The 25,525-nt window shown below is 39.9% G+C and overlaps 1 protein-coding gene across 1 annotated transcript in view; it reads left to right on the top strand.

Annotated features, from left to right (window-relative positions):
- Hsd17b12 (hydroxysteroid 17-beta dehydrogenase 12) overlaps positions 1–25,525 on the top strand; it is a 125,194-nt gene that overhangs the window by 73,519 nt on the left and 26,150 nt on the right. The window contains exons 5-6 of the mRNA XM_034496243.2: positions 13,900–13,964; positions 14,768–14,812. Of these exons, the coding sequence (XP_034352134.1) occupies positions 13,900–13,964; positions 14,768–14,812 (110 nt within the window). The remainder of the gene's footprint in view (positions 1–13,899; positions 13,965–14,767; positions 14,813–25,525) is intronic.

The following is a 25,525-nucleotide window of genomic DNA, read 5'->3' as shown; positions in this document are numbered from 1 at the left end:
TGTGGGATATCAGAGTGTGCTTCAGCTGTTGTAGGCTATTGAAAACCAAATCTTTCGTCAGGGTATGTGGTTCCAGATGGCTGCAAAGTTGATCTAGCCGCTTTCTGCTAAAGTCGGCTCCCAACAGCTGGGGGTCACATGAAGATCTGTATTAAAGGGTCGCAGCATTAGAAAGGTTTAGAACCACTGCTCTGAGAGATTCAAGTGGCATTGTAGATAGTTGGGAATGCATATCCAGGCTTCACTGGTGCAGGAAGACTGAGATAATTCAAAGGGAATGCTGAGGACAACCCTGTGGAGTGGCCTTCCTTCATCTGTCTTCTTCGCATCACTGGTGGTGTGACGCATGACTTTTATTGATGACTTCAGCTCTGTTCAGTAGAGCGGTAACACAAGCCACATATGCAGTGCTAACTCTTCTAGTAAGTAGCTCACATTTTAAGACTTTACAGAATTCTGTGGATTTTGGTCATAGTCACTTCCTACTCCTCTCTTCACCTAATCACTCGTGCATCATCTCCTTACCTCCCACACCCTCCCATTTTTATATCTTTTTAAAATAATAATCCATGGAGCCCAATTTGTGTTGACCATAGATAGGTATTGAGCCATTTATTGGAGCTTGATCAACCTATCAGAGAGTACGATAAAAATAAACAGATAGACTTAATTAAATAATGTCTTTTATTTAAACTTAACTATATCCAGAACGTTAACACATTAGCTTGTAACCAGTATAAAAATTACTGAACCAGGGTCAGCAAGATGTTTCAGTGAATAAAAGTGCTTTCTGTGGAAACTTGATGATATGAGTGTGACTACTGAATCCCATGGTGGAAGGAGAAAACAGACTTCTGAAAGTTGTCCTTAGTCTCCACGTGTACACTGTGACAGTTGTATGCCCACACTGACTTTCACATATAATAATCAGTAAAATACGTTTGTTTTTAAATTACTGAAATAGTTTACATTCTTTAAAATACTAAATCTTTATAATCTTAAATACATTTTACAGTATTTCAATTCTTACTAGCCATAATGTGACTAATGGCTATTATATAAGGCATTCAGCTCCCAGTTACCATGTTTTATTTTCAGTTTATAATGGGAGAGCCATAAATGCAATCCTAGGTTTTTCTTATGGTTCCAGAGCTGTTGCTGTCAGTTAAGTCAATGTTTAGCATGTCTGATTGCCACTTCAAAGTCAGGAGAGAGTAGTTCTGTTGGCTCTTAGTAGGTCAAGGTCAAGAATGCCATTGAACATCCTGCAGTGTGTGTGTAGAAGACAGCATCTCACAACAAAGCAGGCTGGCCTTAAATGTCAGTAGAGCTGAGGCCAAGAAACTCTGATTTAAAGTTAATGGTTTAGGGCTGGAGAAATGGCCCAGTGGGTAAAACATTTATTGCATGATCCTAAGGGCTTGAGTGCAGATCCTCAGAACCTGTGTAAAGTTAGATTTGGTAGTTTGCATTTGTAATCCCAGCATTTCTACTGAGAGATGGAAGGTGGAGACAGGTAAATCTCTGGGAACTCATGGGCCAGTTAGCCTCACAGGTGCAACACCTAAGAAGACCCTGTTTGAAACAAGGTGAGAGGAAAGGATGGACACCTAAAGTGCCCTCTGATCCTCACATGTATGCCTGCACTCACATGAATGAACACACACAGAGCAAGAAGTGAAGTTGCTGATTGAATTCTTGTTGAAACCTAATACAGCTTTGGTTTTGATTTCTAGTTGAACTCAGATCAGTCCTAAAAGTAATTCCACTGATGTTTCCATAATCACTGAATGCTCACTGCAGCACCTACACACACATTGTCTTAGGAGCTGGGCACTGCTTTCAGTTTGCTTTGTATTCTGTAGTCTACCACAACTGTCTTGTTGGCCATTGACCCTTCATAACAAATGCGCTGCCTGTATATTGCACTATAATTTCGAAGTCACTATCAAAGCACCTTTGTAAGCTGGATTTTATCTTACTGCTCTAGAGCTTGTGAGGTAAGTTTCATATTTGTCTCCTTTCTCATGACTGCCTAGTTTTCTTTGCACTTTTCACTTTTCTTCCTTTTTCTCATCTCTCTTTACATACTCCACTTCTGTCTAATCAAGCCCAAGTCATCTCATGTATTCTCTTTTCTGTTCAATACAAATCTCACCTTGATAGCATCCTTTAAGATATTCTACATATCGATTGATTTCTAATAAGAAGCAGTAATTGTGCACATGCATGTTGTTGGTATCCAGAGCCAACTTGGCAAACTGACTCCAGACTCAGGAATGTCACACATAGGTGACATCTGTTGCCATGACAACCCTACATATTTTCCTCAGATCCCACTCCTCACACTCACCTGTGAACAGCCTACATCACAGCCTAGATAAAAGGCAAACTTATCCCCACCTTCTATCCTATCCTTCTCTCTCTCTCTCCTCTCTCCCTCCCTCTCTCCCTCCCTCCCTCCCTCTCCCTTTTTATCTCTTTTTGTCTTTCTTAATAAAACCTCTGCTACCTGGAACTGCTTTGGCCTAGTGTGGTCTATCCAGACGTGAGCCGACACCCAACACAACATACGTATTTATGGGTGTGGGGTGGGTGTGTCTTCCTCTCTTACTTTGTGCCTTACTTTTTGAGACAGGGTCTGTTACTGACTTTGGTGTTCACCTGCTCAACAAGTCTCTTGTTTCTGCCTTCCATTATTAGGATCAAAGGCCTGTGCAACTGAACCTGGGGTTCTTGTTTGTTGTTTAATGTGGGTGATGGGTATTGAACTCAGTCCTCCTGCTTACATGGCAAGAACTTTACCAATTGAGTGTCTCCCAGCCCCCAAGACCTAGCTGTTAATATTAGGTTACAGGAAGGTTTTTTTTTTTTCCTACTGAGTATTAATTATAATTAGTAATAGTAGAAATATAAATATCAATAGGATATATTGTTTGAATAGCATTAAGCATAAAACTGTAATCAATGCTTAATAAGGAAAATTAATATTTTCAAAATTATGAAGGAAAATGCTAAAGCTTTTGTCATGAAAGAAACATTAAGTTTTCAATGAGATAAATGGAAAGAAACCAGCTCTGAACTGTGCAGATTCATACTGACAGGCCACCATAAGCTGATGAGACTCTAAATACTGTGTAGGCTGAGAAGTTAGATCCATAATCTGTTATGTATAAAATTAAGCCGCTACTGCTGCCTTCCAGGTAAATCCCAACACATACAGGTTCCAGCAAGCTTAAAAACATCACCATTTCAAGGAAATCACATTCATATTTCCTTGACTAAGAAAGCAGCTGGTTAACAAAATCTGATTGCTGTAATGCTTACTTCATCTGGGGGAGGTTCTCATACGTGTTCCTAATTGGTTCAATGGACTCTGCACAAAACATCGATGATGTGTAATTTGCCAAGGCCAAGGGAGTATCCTTGGATTTCAAAAATACCATAGACAATTTTTTTTTTTTCAAAATCCACCACTATGACTTCTTTAACTTTATAAAAGTGAGATTCTTTATTTTGCAAGGTCAAGGAATAACCCTTTGAGGAAAATCTAGTTACTCTGTCTCAGGTCTTAAAAACTACTATGGCTTTTGATTGTCTTAGACAAGACTTCCCTCGTGCCAAATGCTTTCAGACTCCTGTCTATCCATGGCACTATGGTTTGAGCCTCTATTTCCTAGACTGCTCTGAAATAGTCAAATATTAATGTTCTGTTCACCAAACCAAAGGCAGTTTGAAAAGAAATATCCAACAGGTTAGTACTGTCTGTATTACTAAGCTTTACAAGTTTCTTAACATAAGCCAGAGTATTTACTTAGTTAACATCTGAGAAGCAACTTGTAGGTGAAGATGGCTTTCAGTCCCCAAAACATTAAAGGAGGACTAGACATAGGAAGCAGGAGGATGCAGAGTGTGTTAGGGAAGGCTGTAGAATTGCATGGAAGGAAAGGAGTTTGAGCCGCATAGGAAATTAGGACTCTATAGTCCTAGTTTGATGAAGGAAGTTAAGAATACTAAAGTTTTAACTTATTTAGAGGGTTTAGAAATCTATAACATTATAGCCTATCGTCTTGCTCCTCTTGGGAACTTTAAAATACTGTTTTAAATTGTCTTTTGAAGTGTAAATACCTCCAGAAGTCCATTGGTGCCATTTCCATCTTATTGGGATTAGTTATTCATTTTATTACTTTTTCTACTTTTAGCTATATCTGTTACTGTTTTATTGCTGTGAAGACACCCATGGCCAAGGCAACACTTAGAATAGAAAACATTTAACTGGGGGCTTGCTTACAGTTTCAGAGGTTTAATCCATTATCATCATGTTGGGAGCATGGTGATATACAGCAAGTGCTGACTTAGACTACATCCTGATACATAGGGAGAGAGACAGAGACAGACAGACACTCTGGGCTTGGCATGGGCTTCTAAAACCTCAAAATCCACCCCAAGTGACATACTTCCTCCAGCAAAGCCACACCCACACCTCCTGTCCTTCTAATCCTTTGAGTTGTGTCACTCCCTGGTGACTTGGCATTCAAATATATGGCAGAAGCTTAAGAAAGAGCAGGAACTCTGAGCTGAAGGGTGCTGGACAAGCGTGCAGGGAAGGACAGAGTGTAACAGGAAGACTGCATAGGGGAGGAAACAGTTTTGTTTTGTATCACTGCCAAGACACAGCTTTTTCTTCTGTAGATAAGGACAGGTGACACTTCCCCTCTGTAGTGCTGCAGTCTCACTGTCACCAGCCACACAGTGCCAGCATAGGTGTTCTCGTGTATAAAGACAGTTCCCAACATGCTTTCCTGACAGCTGCAAGTTGGCTGTCTCTAGGCCAGTTGTGACCACATGGCTATACATTATGGGTTTCTGTGGCTCACTCAGGTCTCTGTCAAATAATCTCACAACCATGTATAACTCTAGTTCTAGGAAGTCCAGTGCCCTCTTCTGACTTCTGCAAGTACCAGGCACATACATGATATACATATATATGTAGGCAAAGCACTCATACACATAAAATACAATAATCCAAAAACAAATTTTATTTTTAAAAAGCTAGGCAATATCTATATTATGTAATACCCTTTTCTTATATTTAAAACATATTTTTGGGTACAGTGTGCTGCTTATATGTAAGAAATATGTGTGATGGTATAATCGGAGTAATTGGTAATTCTGTCATCTCAAACTTTTATTATTACTTTGTGTTAGGAACACTGAAAATCTTATTAGTTATGCTAAAATATACTCCTGAAAGTGGTCCTGCTATGCTGTGGACCACTACAAGTTATCCCTCCTGTCAGCTGCATTCCTGGATCTTAACTGTTTCTCCTCCCTCTCTTTGTTCTGTTGGTCCTTCCCTTTGGGTAACCATCATTTGATTCTCTCTGCCTATTTGCTAATTGATTCATTTAACCAGTTAGATGTAAATTTGTTAAACTGTTAAAATTCTAGAGCAATATCAGTAGACAAGACAGCAAAATACAGCATCACTTTTATGAAAGATGGCCATTGAGCAAGTGGTTGAGAAAGAGGGAACTGTTGAGACAGTTAACATGCATCACACATGATCTCCCTGAGAAAATAATGTTTAAGTTGAAACGAAAGGGCAAGAAAAGAGGTGTGGGAAGGATTTCCAGGTAAAAGAACATCATGCATCTTGATGTCTGTATACTTGGTCATTTTAGAGGACATGAGAGATGATCTTTAAACCTAGAGCAAGGATTTTTGAGGGTACTGTAGCAAAAGAGTGGTATTAGACAGAGCTCTTAGTCTTAGAAAGCCAGCTTCATAAATATGGAGCCGTAAAAGGAAAAACTTAGATGAACTACACTTACTACAAAAGAACCATTAACAACTCAGGCCACCCTGAGACCACAAAGAAGCTCACAATTCTGTCCTGTAATGTGGGCAGGTAGAACTTGGGGTCAGAAAATGGAGGTGGGGTACAGAGGTGGCTTGTTTTCTCTGCCAAGTTTGCTTTGTTTGAGCATGGTCACAACCACTGCTGGCCTGGGATTGAGTTGGCTGCTTTATTAGCACTCCCTGTCTATCTCAGAAGTGTGCTCCTAAGTTGTATAAAATCTGGACATAACTGCTCCAAGGTATGGTTGAGGAGGTTTTTATTGCAGATATGAGGAAGAGTACACCCAGAGGCATCTGGGCATGGGGAGGAGGTAGTAGAGTAGACAAGACCAGAGGACTATACTGGGCTGAGAAGGGAGTGCAAGGACCAAGAGAGCAGGGCAAGACAGAGATGGGGCATGGGAGTGAACTAAGAGAGCACTTGGCCAAAATGGCAGGGTTATTTAGCAATGAGATGCAAGACAAGCCCAAGAACTTTCAGAGTAGGGGGCAGGGTGAGGAGAGCTGAGAAGGAGCTGCAAGGCCAGCAAGGACTCTGTAACAGGTACTTGCTATGCTGAGAGACAGCCTGGAGGTCAGCATGTGCTTCATTGTAATGGGCACTACACTTAGCCATTCAGCCCTGTTTCTTTTGGGCTTGACATAAATTAGGTCTTCAGTTAGTTTACTTACAAAGTAAAGTTGTTAAGTAGGAGTTTGTTAAGTAGAAGTGAAAGCATGCATGGATCCTCAGGCCAAGTTTAGTTTAACAGACTTTTGGGGGAAGTCACAGTAGATTTTTAAGCACAAACTGATAACATTTTTAGGAAGTCCTTCTGATTTCCAAGTGGAAGAAGGCAAGAAATATGAGGAAGCCAGTAAGGCTATTCCAAGATGGTGAGAGCATATCAGGATGGCAGCAGCGGAAGGAGGATGGAAATGGCTGAGAAGAAGACGCTGACACTCTGTGCCCCAGCTGGGCAGAATGGTGCATGCCTTTAATCCCAGTACTTGGGAGGTAGAGGCAGACAACCCTCCATGAGTATAAGTCTAGCCTGGTCTACATAGAGACTTCTAGGACAGCCAGGGCTACATAGGGAGACCCTTCCTGAATGAATGAATGAATGAATGAACTATTCTGCCCATTTTACAGACAAGGAACAAATGCAGAGAGGTTAAATGCATTGTTTACAATTAGATAATCACTCAGTAGCAGCTTTCAAGTTTTATCTTGAAAAACAAGGAGACATTTTTCTACAGAATTCTGTAAAGCAAAGTGATGTCTTCACCTGGAGCCATCCTGGCTTGAGAAGTTGAGAGAAATTCAGTGCAGATCCAAGTAGCCTGTGGGATGACTGGTAGGAATCCCCTCCTTTGACAGCAGTGACCCTTTACACTGTATGAGGTAGAGGCCTGGTAAAGGCTCTGTGGAAACAGAACAGACATGGAAGCTTATTTATTTAGGGTCACTCCTCAGGAATATCATCCAGGAGGGTGCCTTTTCATCAAACTAAATATGTTGACTGAGATTAGATTTCTAAAGTGAGCACAAGACTGTTAAAATTCAGATTTATTTTCTTTCACTCTGACACCACTGATGGCATTAATTAAAGCAGAACCTTTAACTTAAATCTGTGTAATTAGCTCTATGATTTCAGAAACGTAAATAGGAATTGATAAATATCTCCCATTAGCTAACGTTGAACCACCAACCTTGTGGTGTTCTTCTTGCTGCAGCCTCACTTTTGATTTTATGTATACCAAATCTTACCTAATTTTGTAATGAGGCTCAGTCACGTGGCAGTTTGTAATTAAACTGACAAAGGTGTGTGCTGTTGCCTGTGACTCAGTCTAAAATTTTCAATTTCTGATTAAAGGCACTGCAAATTTAAAACCTTATAAACTCTCTTTTATTTGGAAATTGCTACTTACAAGTGTATGAAAACTGTAAAGTTTGCAAAATGTTTTACATCGGGTTCCAAATATCATCTGTCAGTGTATGAACATGTGCTAGCTCCAGCAATATGTTAAGAAGGCAAAAAAGGAAATTTCTTTGCATCTCTGTCACTATCTCCCTATGACTGTGAGACTAGGTCTATTGAATGCAGTGAAGAGGGCAGAGGAGGTACGGGATAAATCTAGCCAGTATAAAACCTGAGCTCTGCCTTCCGGAAGGATCTGTTTGTGTTGATACTGGTTATATATAATAAAAGCAAGATTCTTGGTATTGGGCACAGAGTAGGAGGGCAGTAATATTTGTTTTAAAAACAACCACATAGCAGCAGCTTCTTCTTAATTTATTGACATTTTAACCTGCTTCCAACAGTGGATTCGTGGCTCTGCTCATTATATCCTTTGCTGCAATGATTGTTCCTATTTTGTGTATGAAGAATAGTGAGGAAACAGGCTTATTTTATGTCCCAGTTGTAGAAGCAGCGATGATGATGATGGAGTGGGGCTGAACCCTGGCTCTGCTGAATGCTGAGTTTTGTGGCCTTTTCCATTTGTACTCTTACAGTGTTAGAGATCAAACTCAGGGGCCCCCACCCCCACCACATGCCAGGCAAGCACTCTGCCACCGAGGTCAAACCCCACCCATTTTACAAAAATGTAAGACAAAAAATGTTATTCTGCAACACACACACACACACACACACACACACACACACACACACTCTCTTTCCCTCATGTACACCCCCAAGCCTTTGATATATTCACTATTCTAGAAGTCTACATTAAAAAAACAAAACAAAACAAAACGTTTATTTCAATATAAAGTAAAATGACATCATTATTCGAAACAGACTTTACTAATGAGTTTTCAGTGCTGGGACTGGATTCATATGTATAATTAGGAATGTGACTGAAGTGTAAGCTTATCTTTTCTGCCTTGGTGTCATAAGAAGGAAACAGAATACTTCATGTTATGTGATTTATATTTGTAAACCCAGCCATTAGGCAAAGTATTTTTAAACCACGTTAATTTCTTATGTTTCTGTTTAATGTAAAAAAAAAAAAAAAATGAAGCCAGTTGGAAGTGGTCTGTGTGGGATTAGTGTATGAATGGATTTTCATTTTCTAGTAACTTATTGTTGTGAGCTCCACCCTCGTATCCAGCCCAGATCCCAGAAATCTACTTTTCTAGTGACATCATTCTATCTCTGGCACCTGCGTGGGACAGAGAATTCTAGGCCCATGGAGAGCAGTAGCACATTAACTTTGAAGGAACAAAATCTTGTTTTGTTTAAAAGAATGAGATGTGGAAATGATTTTAAGTTGTATGTGATAATTTAAAATATTAGTAAACCGCCCAGAATTACTCTGGATTTTCCAAGTCTTCTTTCTCAATGTAGCATCACGTTGACAGTAGTATTCTTTGTGCTTCAGAATGGGCCATCAGAGTGTAGCTAAGTGAGCTCCCTGCCAGTCCTCCCTTCAACTAGCCACTTCATGGGGTTTTGAGGATGGTATCTCTGCCCATTACCAATGCCTTTCCGTTTCCCTGTTCTTCTTGGTCTGTCTATACCTCTGTTCTCTCTCAGTACCACTTGTTCCATTGGGCTCTGTGATGCCTGATTTCAACTGCCAACTTGATGGGATCCAGAATCATCTAGAAGACAAGCTGTCAAACATACTCTTAAAGGATTATTTAGCCTCTGGGCATTCTTGTGGGGGATTAATTGAGGTAGACAGAGTAGTTCTGAAAGTGGGTGGTTTGATTTCCCAGGGTGGAGTCCTTAGAAGGAAGAGAGAGTGAACTGAGCCAAGCTCACCATGCTACTTCCTACCTGAATGCAATGTGGACAGCAGCCTCCAGCTCTCCTGCCTGCTCTCAGTTCCTGCTGTGCTGGAAATTACCTAAAACAGTGAGCTGAAATGGATCCTTTCCCCCTTAAGATGCTTTTATCAGGGTGTTTTATCACAGCAATGGGACAAATATATATATATATATATATATATATATATATATATATATATATATATATATATATATATATACAGGCTTCTGCCGTTTTAGAGCCTCATAAGGAGTGCTGGGATAGTTTTCACTGTTCAAGGCCTTGTGCTGATTACTGGCACAGTGAGAATTCTGAAGTTATGCAATTGTGCTTTGCTTTCTGAATGAAATGATGTGTTTATTACTAAAAGAGTTTTGAAGGCCCTAGGGGTGGGAGCAGCGACACAGAACTGTGGTTCCTGGAGGAAAAAGCTACAAAACTCACTGGCAGTGCAGGTTTAATGCTAATTAAAGACATCACCCATTAGCAGAGATGGTTAACTTTCTGAATAAAGTTAGAACAACTCGTGAGATTATTTCTGTGGCTCCTGTATGGTATCGTGTAATAAGGATATAAAGCGATGGCACTGCTCACACCCATCCTTAATGAGATTAAGCTGTAAGGGGAATATTTCCATCTGTCACTCCTACTCACAGCACTCCCTCTCTCTTCAGACATTCACTGGAAGCTTCCGATCTGCTATCTGGCTATTGCTGTCACCTACTGTCTCAAAGTAAAACTGCAGTGGGTTTGCCTTTCTTCAAGAGATTCCATTGTTGTGCACTTACTGGAAACAGTTATTGAAGGGTGTAGTTGAAGTGGAAGTCTGTGGTTGTGTCATGTGATGCAAACCCACGTGTTTTGCTGAAGCAAGACCTGTGGGAGGACCCATGATGTTTGGAGAGAGTATAAATAGAACATGTTGGTTTCCCATCTTTCCAATCTTTACTTCATTGAGAAAGGCATGTCAGAGAACTTCTTCTGGTGTCCTGGCCTGTTCTGGTCACTCCAGCTGACTCATTTGGATTTGGCAGAGGCCTGGTGGTTTCTGCTGCTGATTTGTGTTTGGTATCCTGACACTTCTAAACTAGCCTGCTGGTATCTTGACAAATGGAGATTGGAATTGCCCCCCCAAAACTACTTCTACACAGGTCCACATCTCCTTGTCCTATTTATCATCTTTTCTCCCCTACCTTTGGACAGTGGACTAGAAGGGGAGGTCAAAGTGTTTAAAAACCCTTATTTAAAGTAAGTTTTTTAAAATATCTAAGCCTACTTGTAATGGCACTCAAACTTTCCCTCAGAATAGTACCGTTTGCTGAAATGACCTGATAATAAAAGTATCAGAAACAGCAGACAGATTTGCTAACTCACACATGTACATCAAGAGCCACAAGTAGGCAATTAAGGTCAGATGGTTAAACCTAATAACCGCCTCACATGACAAGAGTGCAGGAGGAATATAAGTAGTGGAAGAGAGACAGTTAGGAAATGACTTTAGAAGTGATAAGTAGTACAGAGAAGAGATGATGGCCTGTGATAAATTTCCTCCAGCTGTAGGCATGATTCCTGATTGCCACTCTCATCTGTGATTGGAGATTTCAGTAAGAAGGTGGAAGGTGACCCCACCCATCTTTAATGGATTAAGTCTTTTAAGTAGAGATGGTAACTTCAGTGCAAAACTTCATCCAGCATCTGCTAATTCCAAAGTGCCTTGAATATAGAATTTCAGCATCCAAAGATACTGTTATTCGAGTTACTGTTTGCTCAGAGCTGAGAGGAGCAACAGTTGTTCACATCACAGAACTGATTACTCCCTGTGAATGATAGCAGGCCTGGATTCTACAGCTAAAGATGCACACAGGAAAGCAGAAAGGACTCAAGAGTCCTGGTGCTCACTGTTCATTTGCCATCTTGAGTTTGACATCCCTTTTTACTTACCCAACTCATAAGCTTAGACTGGATGCTTTGAAGTAATGTTCTAGCTTTCACAGTTTTTATTAACCACTAAACACCATCTTCCTACATGAGAGTTTATTGCTTTGGACTAAAGAGTTGTTTTTTTCTTACATGGCACTGTTGGATAGATATTCCCATTCTCGTTGTATGAGCAGACAGTATTGCTAGTTTTATTTGTTCGTTTAGCAGAGGCAGATCAGAAAGCTGTCTACTTTGCTACTTTATCCAGAGTGTCACTCCCCAGCTTGCTGAATTATTAGTGTGCTTCCTCAGCTCAGTTTTGTGTTTGTAGCACACGCTAAGATCACAGGTCAACTGTTCTACTTACAAAGTTCTAGATTTCAGAAAAATAACAAAAATAGGCTACCAGCTTTGGCTCTTAAAAGATTTATAATTAACTACTTAATAACTGCTAACTATTAATCCTTTATAACTCAGCAGTGATTAAACTAAAGTCACCTGAACTTAAGGCCTTACCTCTGGTTATTTGGCTTAATTTTTAATCTTTTATAAATGTGATTGCTGAGACACTTGGTAAAGGGCAGGACAAGATAAAAACCAAGCTAGACATGCTGTCACTAGCTATTTAGATTTTTTCCTTCAGGTGAGTGTTAAACCTACAAATTGGTTTTCCTGTTTTAAGATGAGTTTTAGTGAGCTGTTCAGACCATCCTCACAGAAAATTTTCAAGAAAAACCTGAAGACTCAGGCTCAAGTGACAGACTTAGTTAAATATCGAAAGCTAGCCCATTTCCTCCAACTCTTCATTTAGTCTGTTGGACAAGGTGCTCCTATCAGGTTTATCTGGCTAGAGTAAACTGACCATAATTTTGTTATTTCCTTGTAACTGAAACTTTTTTTTTCCTACTACTTTGGTTTGGTTAAACATTGCTATTAGTGTTTGTTTATTATCCAGTTACTACTAATCACTTTTCTTAAGTGATATGAGAATACTTCCCTTACTTTCTTCCCAGGTGAAGGTGTATGGCAATTTTAGTGATTAGAGTTGAGGCTCTTCTGAGTTTGAATTCTGGCATGATTTTTCCCATAATCTTGGGTTCCTTTTAAGTGTTGTGGATTTTAGTTTCTAGGGCATAATTTAGAAATTAGGGGGGAGGGGGCTAGAGAGACGGCTTAGTGGTTAAGAGCACTGACTACTCTTCCAGAGGACTTGAGTTCAATTCTCAGCAACCGAATGGTGGCTCACAACCATCTGTAATGAGATCCAATCCCCTCTTCTGGAGTGTCTGAAGACAACTGTATTGTACTCATATACATAAAATAAATCTTTAAAAAAAAAAGAAATTACCTAATGAGCTTGTTGTGACCATTAAATAAATGTACATAAATAGATAATCTAGTTTGTAAGTTAATTAGTTTATGTAAAGTCAGGGATATTTTATTCATTTTGGGAATGTTTCTTATTTTATGTTTCTTTGTCTTTCTGGGTCTGGAGGAACTGCCTATAACTGAGTATTCAAATGTAAGACCTAATATGTATAAGTATACCAGTGCCACGCTGAGGTTAAGTGATTATGCAGGGAAGGTTCAAAGTAAGCTAAGATATGACCTCAGCCTTCCACAGATCATTCATTTATCAGAGATACTTGGTCTCACCTGCCCTCCAGGCTGTACCAACAAAGCCTTAAAGTGAGGCTGTCTAGGAGTGGACTATCATGACTCTGGACATTTTGTTGCAAAATATTGATTGTTTGGATTTGGGAACCTTTTTTTCCCCTACTAGATAGTAAATCCCATGATAGGAGAATCCTTCCCTTTCCTAGCCTCCCTTTCTAGTTCCTAGCAGCACATGGCTGGCCTACAAGCGTGTGGTAAATATAAATATTTGTCACATGACTGAGTAAACTCTTACATTAGCAGTGAACAGACTGAGACATAAACTGGACATGACTTATTTAGGTCACACATTTTATGCCATGTGTGTAACTAAAACCCAAGTTTCCAGTCTTCTGCACCATATGCTGTGTTCTTTCTACTACAACATGAACGTGTAAGGTGCTGAAGAGTGGTTGGCACTATCTGTAGATGGCCAGTGTAGAGGAAGAACACACATTCCGGAAAGCTAATATGGACAGGGAAGGCTTACAGATGGTAAGTACAGAAAGGCTCCATGAAGGAAAAGGCATTTAAACTCGAATAATAAGGATTTGAGATAGAAAGCTCTGGGGAAAGTCACACCTTCGCCAGGAATTATATTTTATTCAGTTATGTGTATCATTTTAGTCTCAGTAGGTTAATCTCAACATTTCAGTACATCATTAAAACAAATGTCCTAGCTAATTGTCTTGTTTAATTTCAGTGAACAATGTGGGCATGTCATACGAGTATCCAGAATACTTTTTGGAAATTCCTGACTTGGACAACGTAAGTCTTTTTTGTTTGTTTGTTTATTATGATAGCACAAAGAATGCATGAAAGTATCAGTGAGGCTGGAAGAATACTGACCGAGGGTCAGAGTCCGGCTGTCTGCAATTCAGAGCTTGACTCCTGTGGGGATGAACCTAACCATAGCTAGTTTGTTTATTCACCCTTAAATGTGAAATTGTCAGCTTCATAGGAATGCTAGAAGGATTGCATGAAGAAATATTTATGATGATGTCATTTAAACAGTGCCAGGGTCAATAATAGCCCTAATTTCATTTTTATTGTTTTTATTTGATTAATATAGCTCTATTTTAAGTATTGGGACATCAAAAATCAGTTTAAAAACTATAACTGTGTTACTATGTAGCAGCATAGTTGGTTCAAGTACACTGGCTTTACCGAACTGAGAGCTGTAGCCTTGATCCATGCAGAACCCTTTAATGAAAGCTAAGATGTTGCATCTCTGAAGGACCGTGTCAGTTTCTGAAATCAATTGAAGCTCTTAGCTTCAGTCATTTCCATTTTCTCTGTTAGTTGAGAGGAAATTCCTAAGTGTCTTATTTTAGATTTAATATGTCTCTTCATGTTCAAATTTGACTTGCACATTTACCTTACATTTTTCATATTCATATTAATTGCAAACACAACACTGAGATAAAGCTGACTTCTACCTCTCAACCCCAGCTTGGATTGTATGTCCAGTTCCTTGTGATACCTACAGAAGCTTCAGGTGTGTCACCCCAAAGTATATTTGTAACATCATTACTTTCATAGTAAACTTAAATTATCCAATCTTTTTGCAGACCATCAAGAAACTGATAAATATTAATGTGCTTTCCGTTTGCAAGGTAAGCAGCTTTGTTAGAAATCTGTCATCTTTTCTGGCTTTCTATGTAAAAACCCTGATATAGAGTCTATTGGCTCATTTATGTCAGCTTTTATTTACTGTGTGTATTCCAAATGAATGTGGTCTATCTCCTTGTTTCCAGGAAGTAGCAAGAGTTGACCACCAAACACACTTGTCTCAGCTTACTTTCTAACAACATAACAAACAATTCTCATGTGTCTTCTATGTACATTCAACATAGTGGGTAACAGGACTGCAAAATCCTGCTCAGGTTAAAGGCTGACTGACCTGAGCCATTTGCTGCTCATGGCTGATTTGTTTCCATTCTAACATACATAGTAGTTCACTGTTATATGGGAAGTCAAGAGTCTAGAAACTAACGAGAGTAGTTTTTATTAGCCATACCTAATAACCAGCCAGAATAGCCTGGGGTGGTGGCAAAAGTCTTTCATCTCAGAACTCAGGAAGCAGAGGCAGAGTCCTCTGTGAGTTCTAGGCCAGCCAGATCGAAACCCTGTCTCAAAAAACAAGTGAACAAAGAAACAACAACAAAAATCAAGAACAACACAAAGGCATCTGTCTTGTTCATTATTTGCTGAACACGTGTTGTAGTTGTGTTACTCGTGTATAACATAAGATTACACGATGACTCTGCCGAAAGGAGCAATAGCTAGATAGTAGAAGCATCTAAGCTCTGTTTGAAGTTGAGCTCTGGAAGTCACTGCTGAGGTATACATAACAAACCATGGGGAAGTATGGCCAGTGGCTGAATCCCCATGGACAGTGTCAGACACTTTAAATCTGAACATTCTTGCAGAAAGCTACTGCACTTTTAATAACTCCTTGTATATACTAGCTTGGTTAAGGAAATAGAAAATGGCTTAAGTCAGAACTCTTCAAAATAAGATAAATATAAGTTAATAAGATAAATTATAAATTAAGTGTTTCACTTTGTGGTGGGCTCTCTATTATGAATTTTCTCTATTATGAATTTTCAAGAGAAATTATCCCTATATCTTAATGTTCTGAGAGAAATAAAGGATGCCTCTCACATGGCTGGTTCAAGTCCAAGAACCTAGTACTGCTACACCTGGTCTGATTTTTCACGTATGGCTTTGCTTTTCTTTGTGTAATGTAAATGTTTAGATGTGTTAATTCAGTGCTTACAGACAAAGAACATTGGCTAGCTTGTTACTTAAAAGCCACCTCAAATGTATCATATAATAAAATGGCAAATATTTTTGTCAAATAAATAATTACTATACTGTATCTTCTTCCTTATTATGAATCAAGGGGTCGGTGGTTCCCTTCCCCAACTCTGTGTGTGTGTGTGTGTGTGTGTGTGTGTTGCTTGGTTTTTTTTTTATATAAAGTGAAGTTTAAGTGAGCAGAGGAGTCACCAGTGGAGATGTAAGTAGATAAAAAGCAAGACCCACATTTGTGAAACTGATGTTTTTAATGTAGCTAATAGGAATATATTGTATAGTTTTAAGGGTGTTTCTTTACCAGATTTATATAAATGTTCAGCCTCTAACAATCTCTATCAGATTTCAGGCTAATTAAGGAACTGCTGTTTTCTAGCCATTTTAGTTTTGGGGTAAATTTACTTTTCACTTCACTTTTCATCTTAAATTGAAGATAATATTTCTCTTTACCTCAGTGACTTGTTTGAATGAAACAAGGTAATCTCTATAAAACTCCGAGTTGGGGATGCAGCTCAGTAAATAGAGTTCTTGCTTAGTAGGCATGAAGCCCTGGATTCAGTCCTTAGAACTGCATAAAGGTAGGCATGATCATGTGTGCCATAGGAAGTGGAAGAAAAGGCAAGAGAATCAGAAATTCAAGATCATGCTTGGCCAGGCTGAGCTACATGAGACCCTGGATAGATGGTCAGAGAGGAGAAAAAAGACACACAGAGGGGAAGGGAGGGAGGGAGGGGGAGGGAGAGAAGAAGAGTGGCTCAAAAGATGTTATTATTACTATTAAACTCAAATACATGCAATAATGATTTTATTCTATTTTTTTTTTAGAAAATAAAGGTTTTAAATAAAAATTGATATAAATTCTGTTCTATATCTTATGAAATTTCCTTTTAAAATGAATGATTTTACCGTTACTCTGATTTTTTTTTTTCTGGTGTCCCTGGCCAGAATGCTTGAAAATAATGAGTGTTAAGACAGTGTGAGGTATTTCACAATATGTTGTCCTAAGTTAAATGAGAAAACCTTGTTTAAATGCTTAAGGTTTGTGTTGTAGAGTTCTTAATACTAGCTGCAGGTTTGTCTCCTGATAACTCTCATTCTTCATCAGATTAGCTGTGTAGGGTTTTACTCGGGATCCTAGTCTTTTCTCTTATAGTCCTGCTTGCCAGCACTTCATTGTTGGCCTTGCTTTCAAATGCTGACCTCCTGTTTCCCACATGAATTTTTAGCTGACCATCTGTAGAATACTAAATAATAATAAAAGGCCAAGTTCCTGTCCTTGATCCTGGAGCTTTTCCTGCTCCATGGTCACAGACCATGTCCTCACAGCCTCTTAGCACGGATCAGCACAAGATCCATCATCCTTGCTTAAAGACCAAATAGTGCTGGTGTGTGTGCATCATAGATAAGATAACACAAACACAACAGCTCTGCAAAGTAGCCAGCCCTTTCTTAAAAGTGATGGGAAACACTAGAGGTCATGATGCACATCTCTTAATCCAGGACTTGGGAGACTGAAGCAAGAGAATCAGGTGTTTGAGGTCAGCTTGAGCTACATACTGAGCCCCTGTCTCAGTATATCATATAGCTTATCTCCCCCTCTTCATTCTTCCTCTTCCCCTTTCTCTTTTTGAATTGGTGTTTATAAACTGGTTCCCATGAGCTGGCTTTATGGAGATGCTCATTTTTTAAATACTTTGAGATATACTAAAGGGACATATCACCAGTAGAATATTTGAAGGTATGTTTAAAAGTATACAAGCCATCTTTGGTAGTGCAAATACTATTTTAAAAGCACTCAGGGATTTTACTATTTAATCAATAAGTTGAATAATCATCCTTTAGTCAGTCTTAAGTATGAGTCTAAATTTACTCAATTCATTGTAATGTAAACTTTGAATGGAAAAGCAATTCAGAATTCCTGGTTTGTGATGTCATTGGCCCTTAGAGCATGGTGCACAGTTGGTTTGGGTTGATGTAGTGTGGGTAGGATCAATAACATGTCCTCTAAGGCACCATGCAGATTGAAAATGGTTTGGAACAGTGAGAGTGGTCGATGAACTGCGGTAAACTAATAGGCAGAAGATGCTGTGAGGTCAAGATTGTACAGGAACTTGACTGTTCAATAGATAGAGAAGCATAGAGAGCCTGCAGAGTCCAGTATATGCGTGAGACAGTTCTAGAGGTAGAATGCCAAGGCAGCCCATATTCTGTAGCATGTGTGTGTAGCTCCTGTACTGAGAAGGGACACTCCCCTAGTTGAAGCTCTATGTGGACTCCTGAGTTTAAGCTTTTCTGATATGATTTGACCCAGACAGTACTTTGATGACTTGCACCTATTGTTCTTTGACTGATTGCATTTTATTGCCAAGGCCAGACCACATTTACAGTAGCAGTGATTGCTGGGAACCTTGGGGTAACAAAAGGAGATGAAAGCTGGTCTGGCTATAGGATCTTAGGTTGTATGGTGGTTGGGTATCAAGGGACTGAGGCACAGGTGTCTAGCCTGAAGCCCCAGTAAATATATTAAGATTATATACGAGAGGGGGCAGCCTTGCTTTACCCTTAGGTTCACCTGTTGTGTGTCTTCACCAAATGATATGGTGGGGAATAAGGAGTGTACCAGGAGATGGTGGTGAGATCAGCTTGCCCTGTGAGTTGGGGTCATGCTCAAAACTAAAGGTAGAGCCCCAGCATCTTGTTGGAAGGTCCATGTGCTTCTTTCCTGTATGAATAGTTCAGGTGATTGTAAAAGTCATGTAAGCCCCACATTATAATCGTAAAATAATCCTGAACTCAAAGGAATTTCAGGTTATCACAGATAAAGAGATGACCCAGAAGAATATTAGGGAAAGTATATTAACCAGAGCAGCTGTGGCCACAGACTCTTAGTTTTTAATTGTAAATAACCATCCCAAGATATTCAATAATCTGTTTCTAGCTGAATACTTTATTTTCAAAAGATGTATTTTGGGGTGTGGGTGGGTGGGTCCATGTGTCCCTGCACATGTACCTCGTGAGTGCATGTGTCTGTCATGAGTGCAAGAACCCACAGAGGCCAGAAGAGGGTATCAGATTTCCTGGCACTGGAGTTATGGTTGTAAGCAACCATGTGGATGCTGGGAACCAAACCTAAATCTTCTGCAAGAGTAGTAGTGAGTAGTCTTAACCACTGAGAACCTCTCTCCAGCCCTGCCTGGTTGCTTCACTTTTGACTCTTGTCCAGTGGCTTGGGCTTTTTCCATGTGCCAAACTTCATTAGCGTTTTGCTTCACAAGGGATCTCCAAAACTGTTGTGGTAAATATTTAAAAGTCCACCCTATGTTCTTGGTGGGGTGCGTTCACAGCTCTACATCCTCCCAAGACCCCTGGATTAACGAATGAAAGACACATACACACAGTCTTGTTTTTAATATGCCTTGGCTAGCTCAATGGCTGGGCCACTCTTGAACCTCCACATGACTAACATACTCCCCTCCAATATTCCTGAGTTAATACTTACTAAATCTGAATTTCATCTCTGCTACCCCACACCCATTTGGGGGAGTGGCCCCCGGGGAGTCAGTGGGCTTTCCCTCCTGCACCTTTTCCTGCATGGTCCCTGTTGTCTGTCTCCTTTGCCCTCCTGATGGCAGAATCCCTCTCCCTGTCTCTGTGCTTCTTGCTCATTAATCTTAAAAGTGCCCCCTCTATCTCACTGCCCAGCCATTGACCACTGGCTCCTTATTGACAAATCAAAATACCAACTGTTACCAGGGACCAGCAGCAGATTCCCATGTAAGCACAAATCAAATCCCCAACACAACACCTTGTTCGCTTTTCCAGTGCTGCTGTCAGGTCTATTAGGGATTAAATTTAGCTTTGTTTTTGTTCCTCTTGCCACAGGTAAGTGGTAGAGGTCCTGTAAAGGTGGCCAGTATGGCACGTAGAGCAAACTGGAAGAGGAATTCAACCAAGGTCATGGGTTTTCCCAGTTTCAGATGTTTTGTGCCTAAAAATCTAAGGTGAGTCTCATCAAGAACAATGACCTTCACTCCAGAAGCAGTGTAATTTAAAGACAAACATAAGGGTATCGAACTACCCACTTCTCTAATAGTTCCTTGGTTTTGCTGGGTGGGGCTTCCACCCTAGAATACTGAGAGTTTACAAATGAAATTGTAGCCGCTATTGATTACTGCTTGCTAAGAACTGCAAAGTGAAGGGAAGCCATGCAGTGTGCCATGGGCTCACAGGATTCCAAGCCTGATCTAGTCTAAAAGGGACAGACTGCCACCTTGGCCAAGATAAGACAAGATTCAGTCATGCATTGGTTGAGTGTTTGACAAAATGAAGTGGAACCATAGCTCCAGAGGCAGGTAGATAGATGGCTACCTTCAAACAGGCTGTCTAGAATTCTACAGCAATCCAAAGACAAAGCAGATCCTGCATGTACTGCTTGCTTCTGACTTGATACCTTGTTTCACTGTCTTCCACATTTAGGGTTCTCTTCCTACTCCAAACTGTTCTTGTCTTTTGATTCTTGTAATCATTGTTTTAGGAACCTCAAGAAAAGATAAATATATCTCTCCTTTTTAGATGAGCACTGTCTGGTTGATATAACCTTAACTGCCCACAGGCCCTGCCTCCAGGAGGCAAAAACATTCCTTCTAATGACCCTCACCCCGAATGTCCTGCTACTGGGCATGAAAAATAAGGTGAAAGCTGGAAAATCGAGGCTTTCATTCTAACAGGGAATATTCCAGCCTTCTTAATTACTTTTCTTAGACTAAAGAGGAAAATGTATGGTGGTATAATCCAGGTAAAATTTACGAACACCTCCACTTGAGTAAATACTGTTGCATTTTGGCATTTGCAGTCTCAAGCAGAGAGTAAAAGCTGCCTGTTCTTTGTCAAACACTCACCCAATGCATGACTGGAAATCTTGTCTTATTAGGGCCAAGGTGGCAGTCTGTCTTTTCTAGACTAGATCAGACATGGAGCCCTGTGGGCCCATGGCATACTTCACTTTGCAGTTCTTAGTTTTGAGCTGTCTGCACAGTATGGGCACCATGAGCATTGATACCATGTTCACGTGTTCCCCTACCTTAGCCCAAGTGCACAGCTGATAGCTTTCTACAAACAGATGAATGCATTTTAAAAATTAAAACTCATAGTTCTTTAAAATCAAAGTGATTCCAAGTATGGCCCTATAAAGGTAAATGTGGGTTAGTTGAAGTAAAATGGGAGAATTTCTTACTGATCTGTGGCTCGATAAGGACTACTAGCATGTGTTGGTCAATTCCATTTTTAAAAGCTGAAAGTTTCACGTTCAGATTTATAGCTTCTCTTGGGGAAACTCTGGAACTCATGTGACACAGACCTCAGGGACTGAGTAGCAGCTGAGTATGTGAGCCCAGCTTCTCTAGATCACGCAGCCCCTGCTGCGCTCTGTTGCTTGAGCAGTGCTTCTAGATGTCTGAGTGTGAGTTCCCTTCCGGTGATTCCAGGTCTTTGGTCTACTCAAACTTAGTGAGCTTGAAAGATTGGATTGGTTTGGACCAAATCAGCCTCCTGTGTCTTACAGTCCACTTACAGTTGATATAGCAACAAAAATACCCTGGGTTGTCAGATATAAAGAACCAACCAGCATCTCTCACAGTGTGGGAGGATGAAGAGTTCAGTATTAAGGTGCTAAGAAAGTCAGTGTCTGTGATAGCCAATTCCTGCCTGCAGTGTCTTTCTTTACATGGTGAAGGGGGAAATGAGCAGGTTCATCAGATACCTTTCCTCGTGATATAATTAATCATCTCCCCAAAGTTTCCACCTATGAGCTTTGTGGAGACATAAGCATTCAGATCATCTCACATTCCTGGTAGTCTCTGAAATCCACATAGAACCTTGAGAGATGGCTCTTTCTTTTTCAGACGAGTGTTGTCAAAACAATATTGCCTGAACTGCCTACTACCCTCAAAGCACTTGTTACACACTTTTCAAAAGCCAGGTTTTCTCCTTCTGTATCACCATGCCTTCATTGTAGGTGGTTAGCAAGAGTGCCCATTGCTGTGCCTTGCCCACAATGTAAATGTTTGGATGAATGGTCAGAGGGAGGAAAGTACCAAAGCATTTATTTTCTGTTTGTTACATGGATATGCCTCTGGCAGGTGACACAGTACCAGCAGGGGGAGCCTCATGTTATGTTGGGAATCTTAAGAGGAGAGTTTTGTTCCTCAATCTAATTGTATTTAATTTAGGAACTTGGTAGAAATTTATACTGATATTCTGCTTCCACAGTTAAAGTTAACTTCAGGAAACTAAGAAATCCTAAGTAGGATGTGTCTTTCAACACCAATTCTCCCATCTAAGGCTTTTCTGGGAGAAGATATTTGAAGTTAGTATTTAGTCTTAATTCATTTTGAAACTAGGACTACCAGCATGTGCTGTTCTCTGCTACTAAAATTTCTCAAGTTACTAGTATATGCAGTCCTTAGGGATGGTGATAGCAGGCCACCTCAGACCAGCAGAGGCAGACTGTTTCCAGACTACAGGTCAGCGCTTCTTACACAGCCGCCGCTGCTGCCGCCTTCTGAAAATGAAGACACCCTTGTAGATTGGGTCTGGGATTCTCTTTAGCTTGTAGTGAACCTAGTTTATAGGAAAATGTCTTTCATAGGTGTGAAAACATGACAGGGACTTGAACTTTAACAATTGCTTTCTCTTTTTAACATCTGTCACTTTTAAGAAATTGTCACTTTGTTTAGGGGGAAAAATAATAGCAGCACTTTCAGTACTCAAGCGTTGTTCCATGGGGACACCAGGTGACACTCTGTTCATTCCTCTTTATAATCTTTGTTTAGAGTATATAAATTAGGGGCTTAGGTTTGGCATCCTTAATAAGTATTTCTGTGTTTTGGAAAGGTTTTTTTTTTTTTTTCCTGTTATTGCATTATAATAGGATTCAAAGTAGAATGTATCGGACAAGGAAAAGCCCTATTCGTGGCCTGGCACAACATTTCAAACTAAGAGAACTCTGAACTTCCTCAATGACTTAAGCACCAAGAAAAGGCAAAGACAAGTAACATTGTAAGATCTCAGAGTGCTCTCAAAGCTGTGTCTAATTAAGTTTTCCACCCTTGTGCAGTTAGCTATACAGGTGAGATTCTAAGAACTTGTAATTAAGTTATGTTCTCACTTCCTCACCTCCTAGAAGCTCAAATTATACTGTTTGCCAAAGGAAGTGTGTGTTGTGTCATTCTGGTGTGACTTCCAGTAGACTTCTCTTCTCATTTCTCAAAAGGTGGGGGAGGGGCCATTGTAGAACATTATTGTTAATTCTCTTCACAATTATACTATGATTGTTTTTTCATCTTTTTATTGGATATTTTATTTACATTTCAGATGCCATCCCCTTTCCCCATTTCCCCTCCCTAGAAAACCCCTATCCCATCTCCCCTTCTCCTTTTTGCTTTTATACATTTAAAAAATGTTAATCAAAGGCTTTATAAGTTTGGTAATGATCAATAACAAGATGCCCATACAATCACAAGTGTAACCCAATACCCAACCTAGATATATCAACTATCTTTGACTGGCAGAGACACTTGAACATCTGCCTCCATGTTCCCCTCCTCTTCTCATCACCTAGCTCCTCCTCTCCATCTCCTCCTCTTCTCCTTACTCCTCCTCTTCCTCTCCTTACTCCTTCTACCTTACCTCCTCCTGCATATCACTATTCCTGTTAAAATAAAACTTTTCTCTCAAAATACAATTAGAACATAACTATACCAATTTGTGTCAATAAGGTACGAGATAGACCTAATACCCAGTCCATCACTAACCAGAACCTCTGTCATCTCTCCTAACTAAAAGACTTAGTTCTGAACCTGTTTTTTCCCCCGCTTGGCTTTAGAATGAATGTCAGCTGAAAACCATCCTCTCAAATCTTTTCTCTCAAAGTAAATAGCCGGGATTGTCTATGAGACTATAAGTTTTCAACCCCGTCAGAAGTCTAGAATGACTGAGTTAACTGAAATTATGGGAAGCACAAAGCATAGTTTCTAAAACTTAGTCAATTTACAGAGACCGCTGAACACCTGGACAGTCCCTATACTACAAAACATTAGAGCACCGGATCTTCAGCCTTCTGGCCCAGGATCATCTGACAGATCTTAGTGATGCAGAATTGTTAAGGGCTGATTACTCTGTCTTGGCAGATATAATCAGTCAATTATTCTGCAAGTGTGTCCTTTTCTGGACAGTAATTTGTCTATAGATGAAAAGAGGCAATTCTTGCCTAGTGGCTGTCTCACCACAACTGGAGTAACTCCAAAGATGCTCAATTTCTTCTTAGAATCCAAGACGGGAAGCTGTCAGGGAGTCTCTAATCAAAATAAACATAAATACAGAAATGTTTATAACGTTAATTGTATGGACTTCTGATGTTCTGAAAACCAAGTATCCATGTAAGATAATCTGGACTGTTGTCTGTTAACTCCTCTCAGGTATTTCTAAATAAAATATAGAAAACACCCTAACAATAAACTCAAAGCCATGAATTTGCTATAGGCCCTTAACTCACAGGATAACCATCTCAAATCAGTTAAAAAAGTTAAAGAAGAACTGGGTCTAAGCCTTGTATTCCTAAATGTGTTATATAGGCACAATGCCTATGAGAGTAACAATATTAATCTCACTTTTATATCAATAAGAAGCTCGTACCAATGAAAACCTTAAATTTGAAATCAAAGTAAATTTTCTACCATTTACCATTCCTCAACTGAGGAAACTCAAATGGCCGAGAAGCACCTTAAGAAATGCTCAACATGCTTAGTCATCAGGGAAATGCAAATCAAAACAACCCTGAGATACCGCCTCACACCAGTCAGAATGGCTAAGATCAAAAACTCAGGTGATAGCAGATGCTGGTGAGGATGTAGAGAAAGAGGAACACTCTTCCATTGTTCGTGGGATTGCAAGATGGTGCAACATCTCTGGAAATCAGTCTAGCAGTTCCTCAGAAAATTGGACATAGCATTACCTGAGGACCCAGCTATACCACTCCTAGGCATATACCCAGAAGATGCTCCAACATATAACAAGGACATATGCTCCACTATGTTCATAGCAGCCAGAAGCTGGAAAGAACCCAGATGTCCTTCAACAGAGGAATGGATACAAAAAAAATGTGGTACATTTACACAATGGAGTATTACTCAGCTATTAAGAATAATGAATTCGAGAAATTCTTAGGTAAATGGATGGAACTAAAAAATATCATCCTGAGTGAGGTAACCCAATCACAAAACAAATGGTATTTACTCACTGATAAGCGGATATTAGCTCAAAAGCTTGAAATAGCTAAGATCCAACTCACAGACCACATGAAGCTCATGAAGGAGGAAGACCAAGTGTGGATGCCTCAGTCCTACTCAAGGGAGCAAATATGGAGACAAAGTACCGGACAGAAACTGAAGAAGGGGTCGTCTGGAGACCATTCCACCTGGATATCCATCCCATGTGCAGTCACCAAAGGTAGA

Source organism: Arvicanthis niloticus, chromosome 2 (assembly GCF_011762505.2).
Source record: "Arvicanthis niloticus isolate mArvNil1 chromosome 2, mArvNil1.pat.X, whole genome shotgun sequence".
NCBI lineage: Eukaryota > Metazoa > Chordata > Mammalia > Rodentia > Muridae > Arvicanthis > Arvicanthis niloticus.
This window is presented reverse-complemented; position numbering and strand designations above follow the sequence as displayed.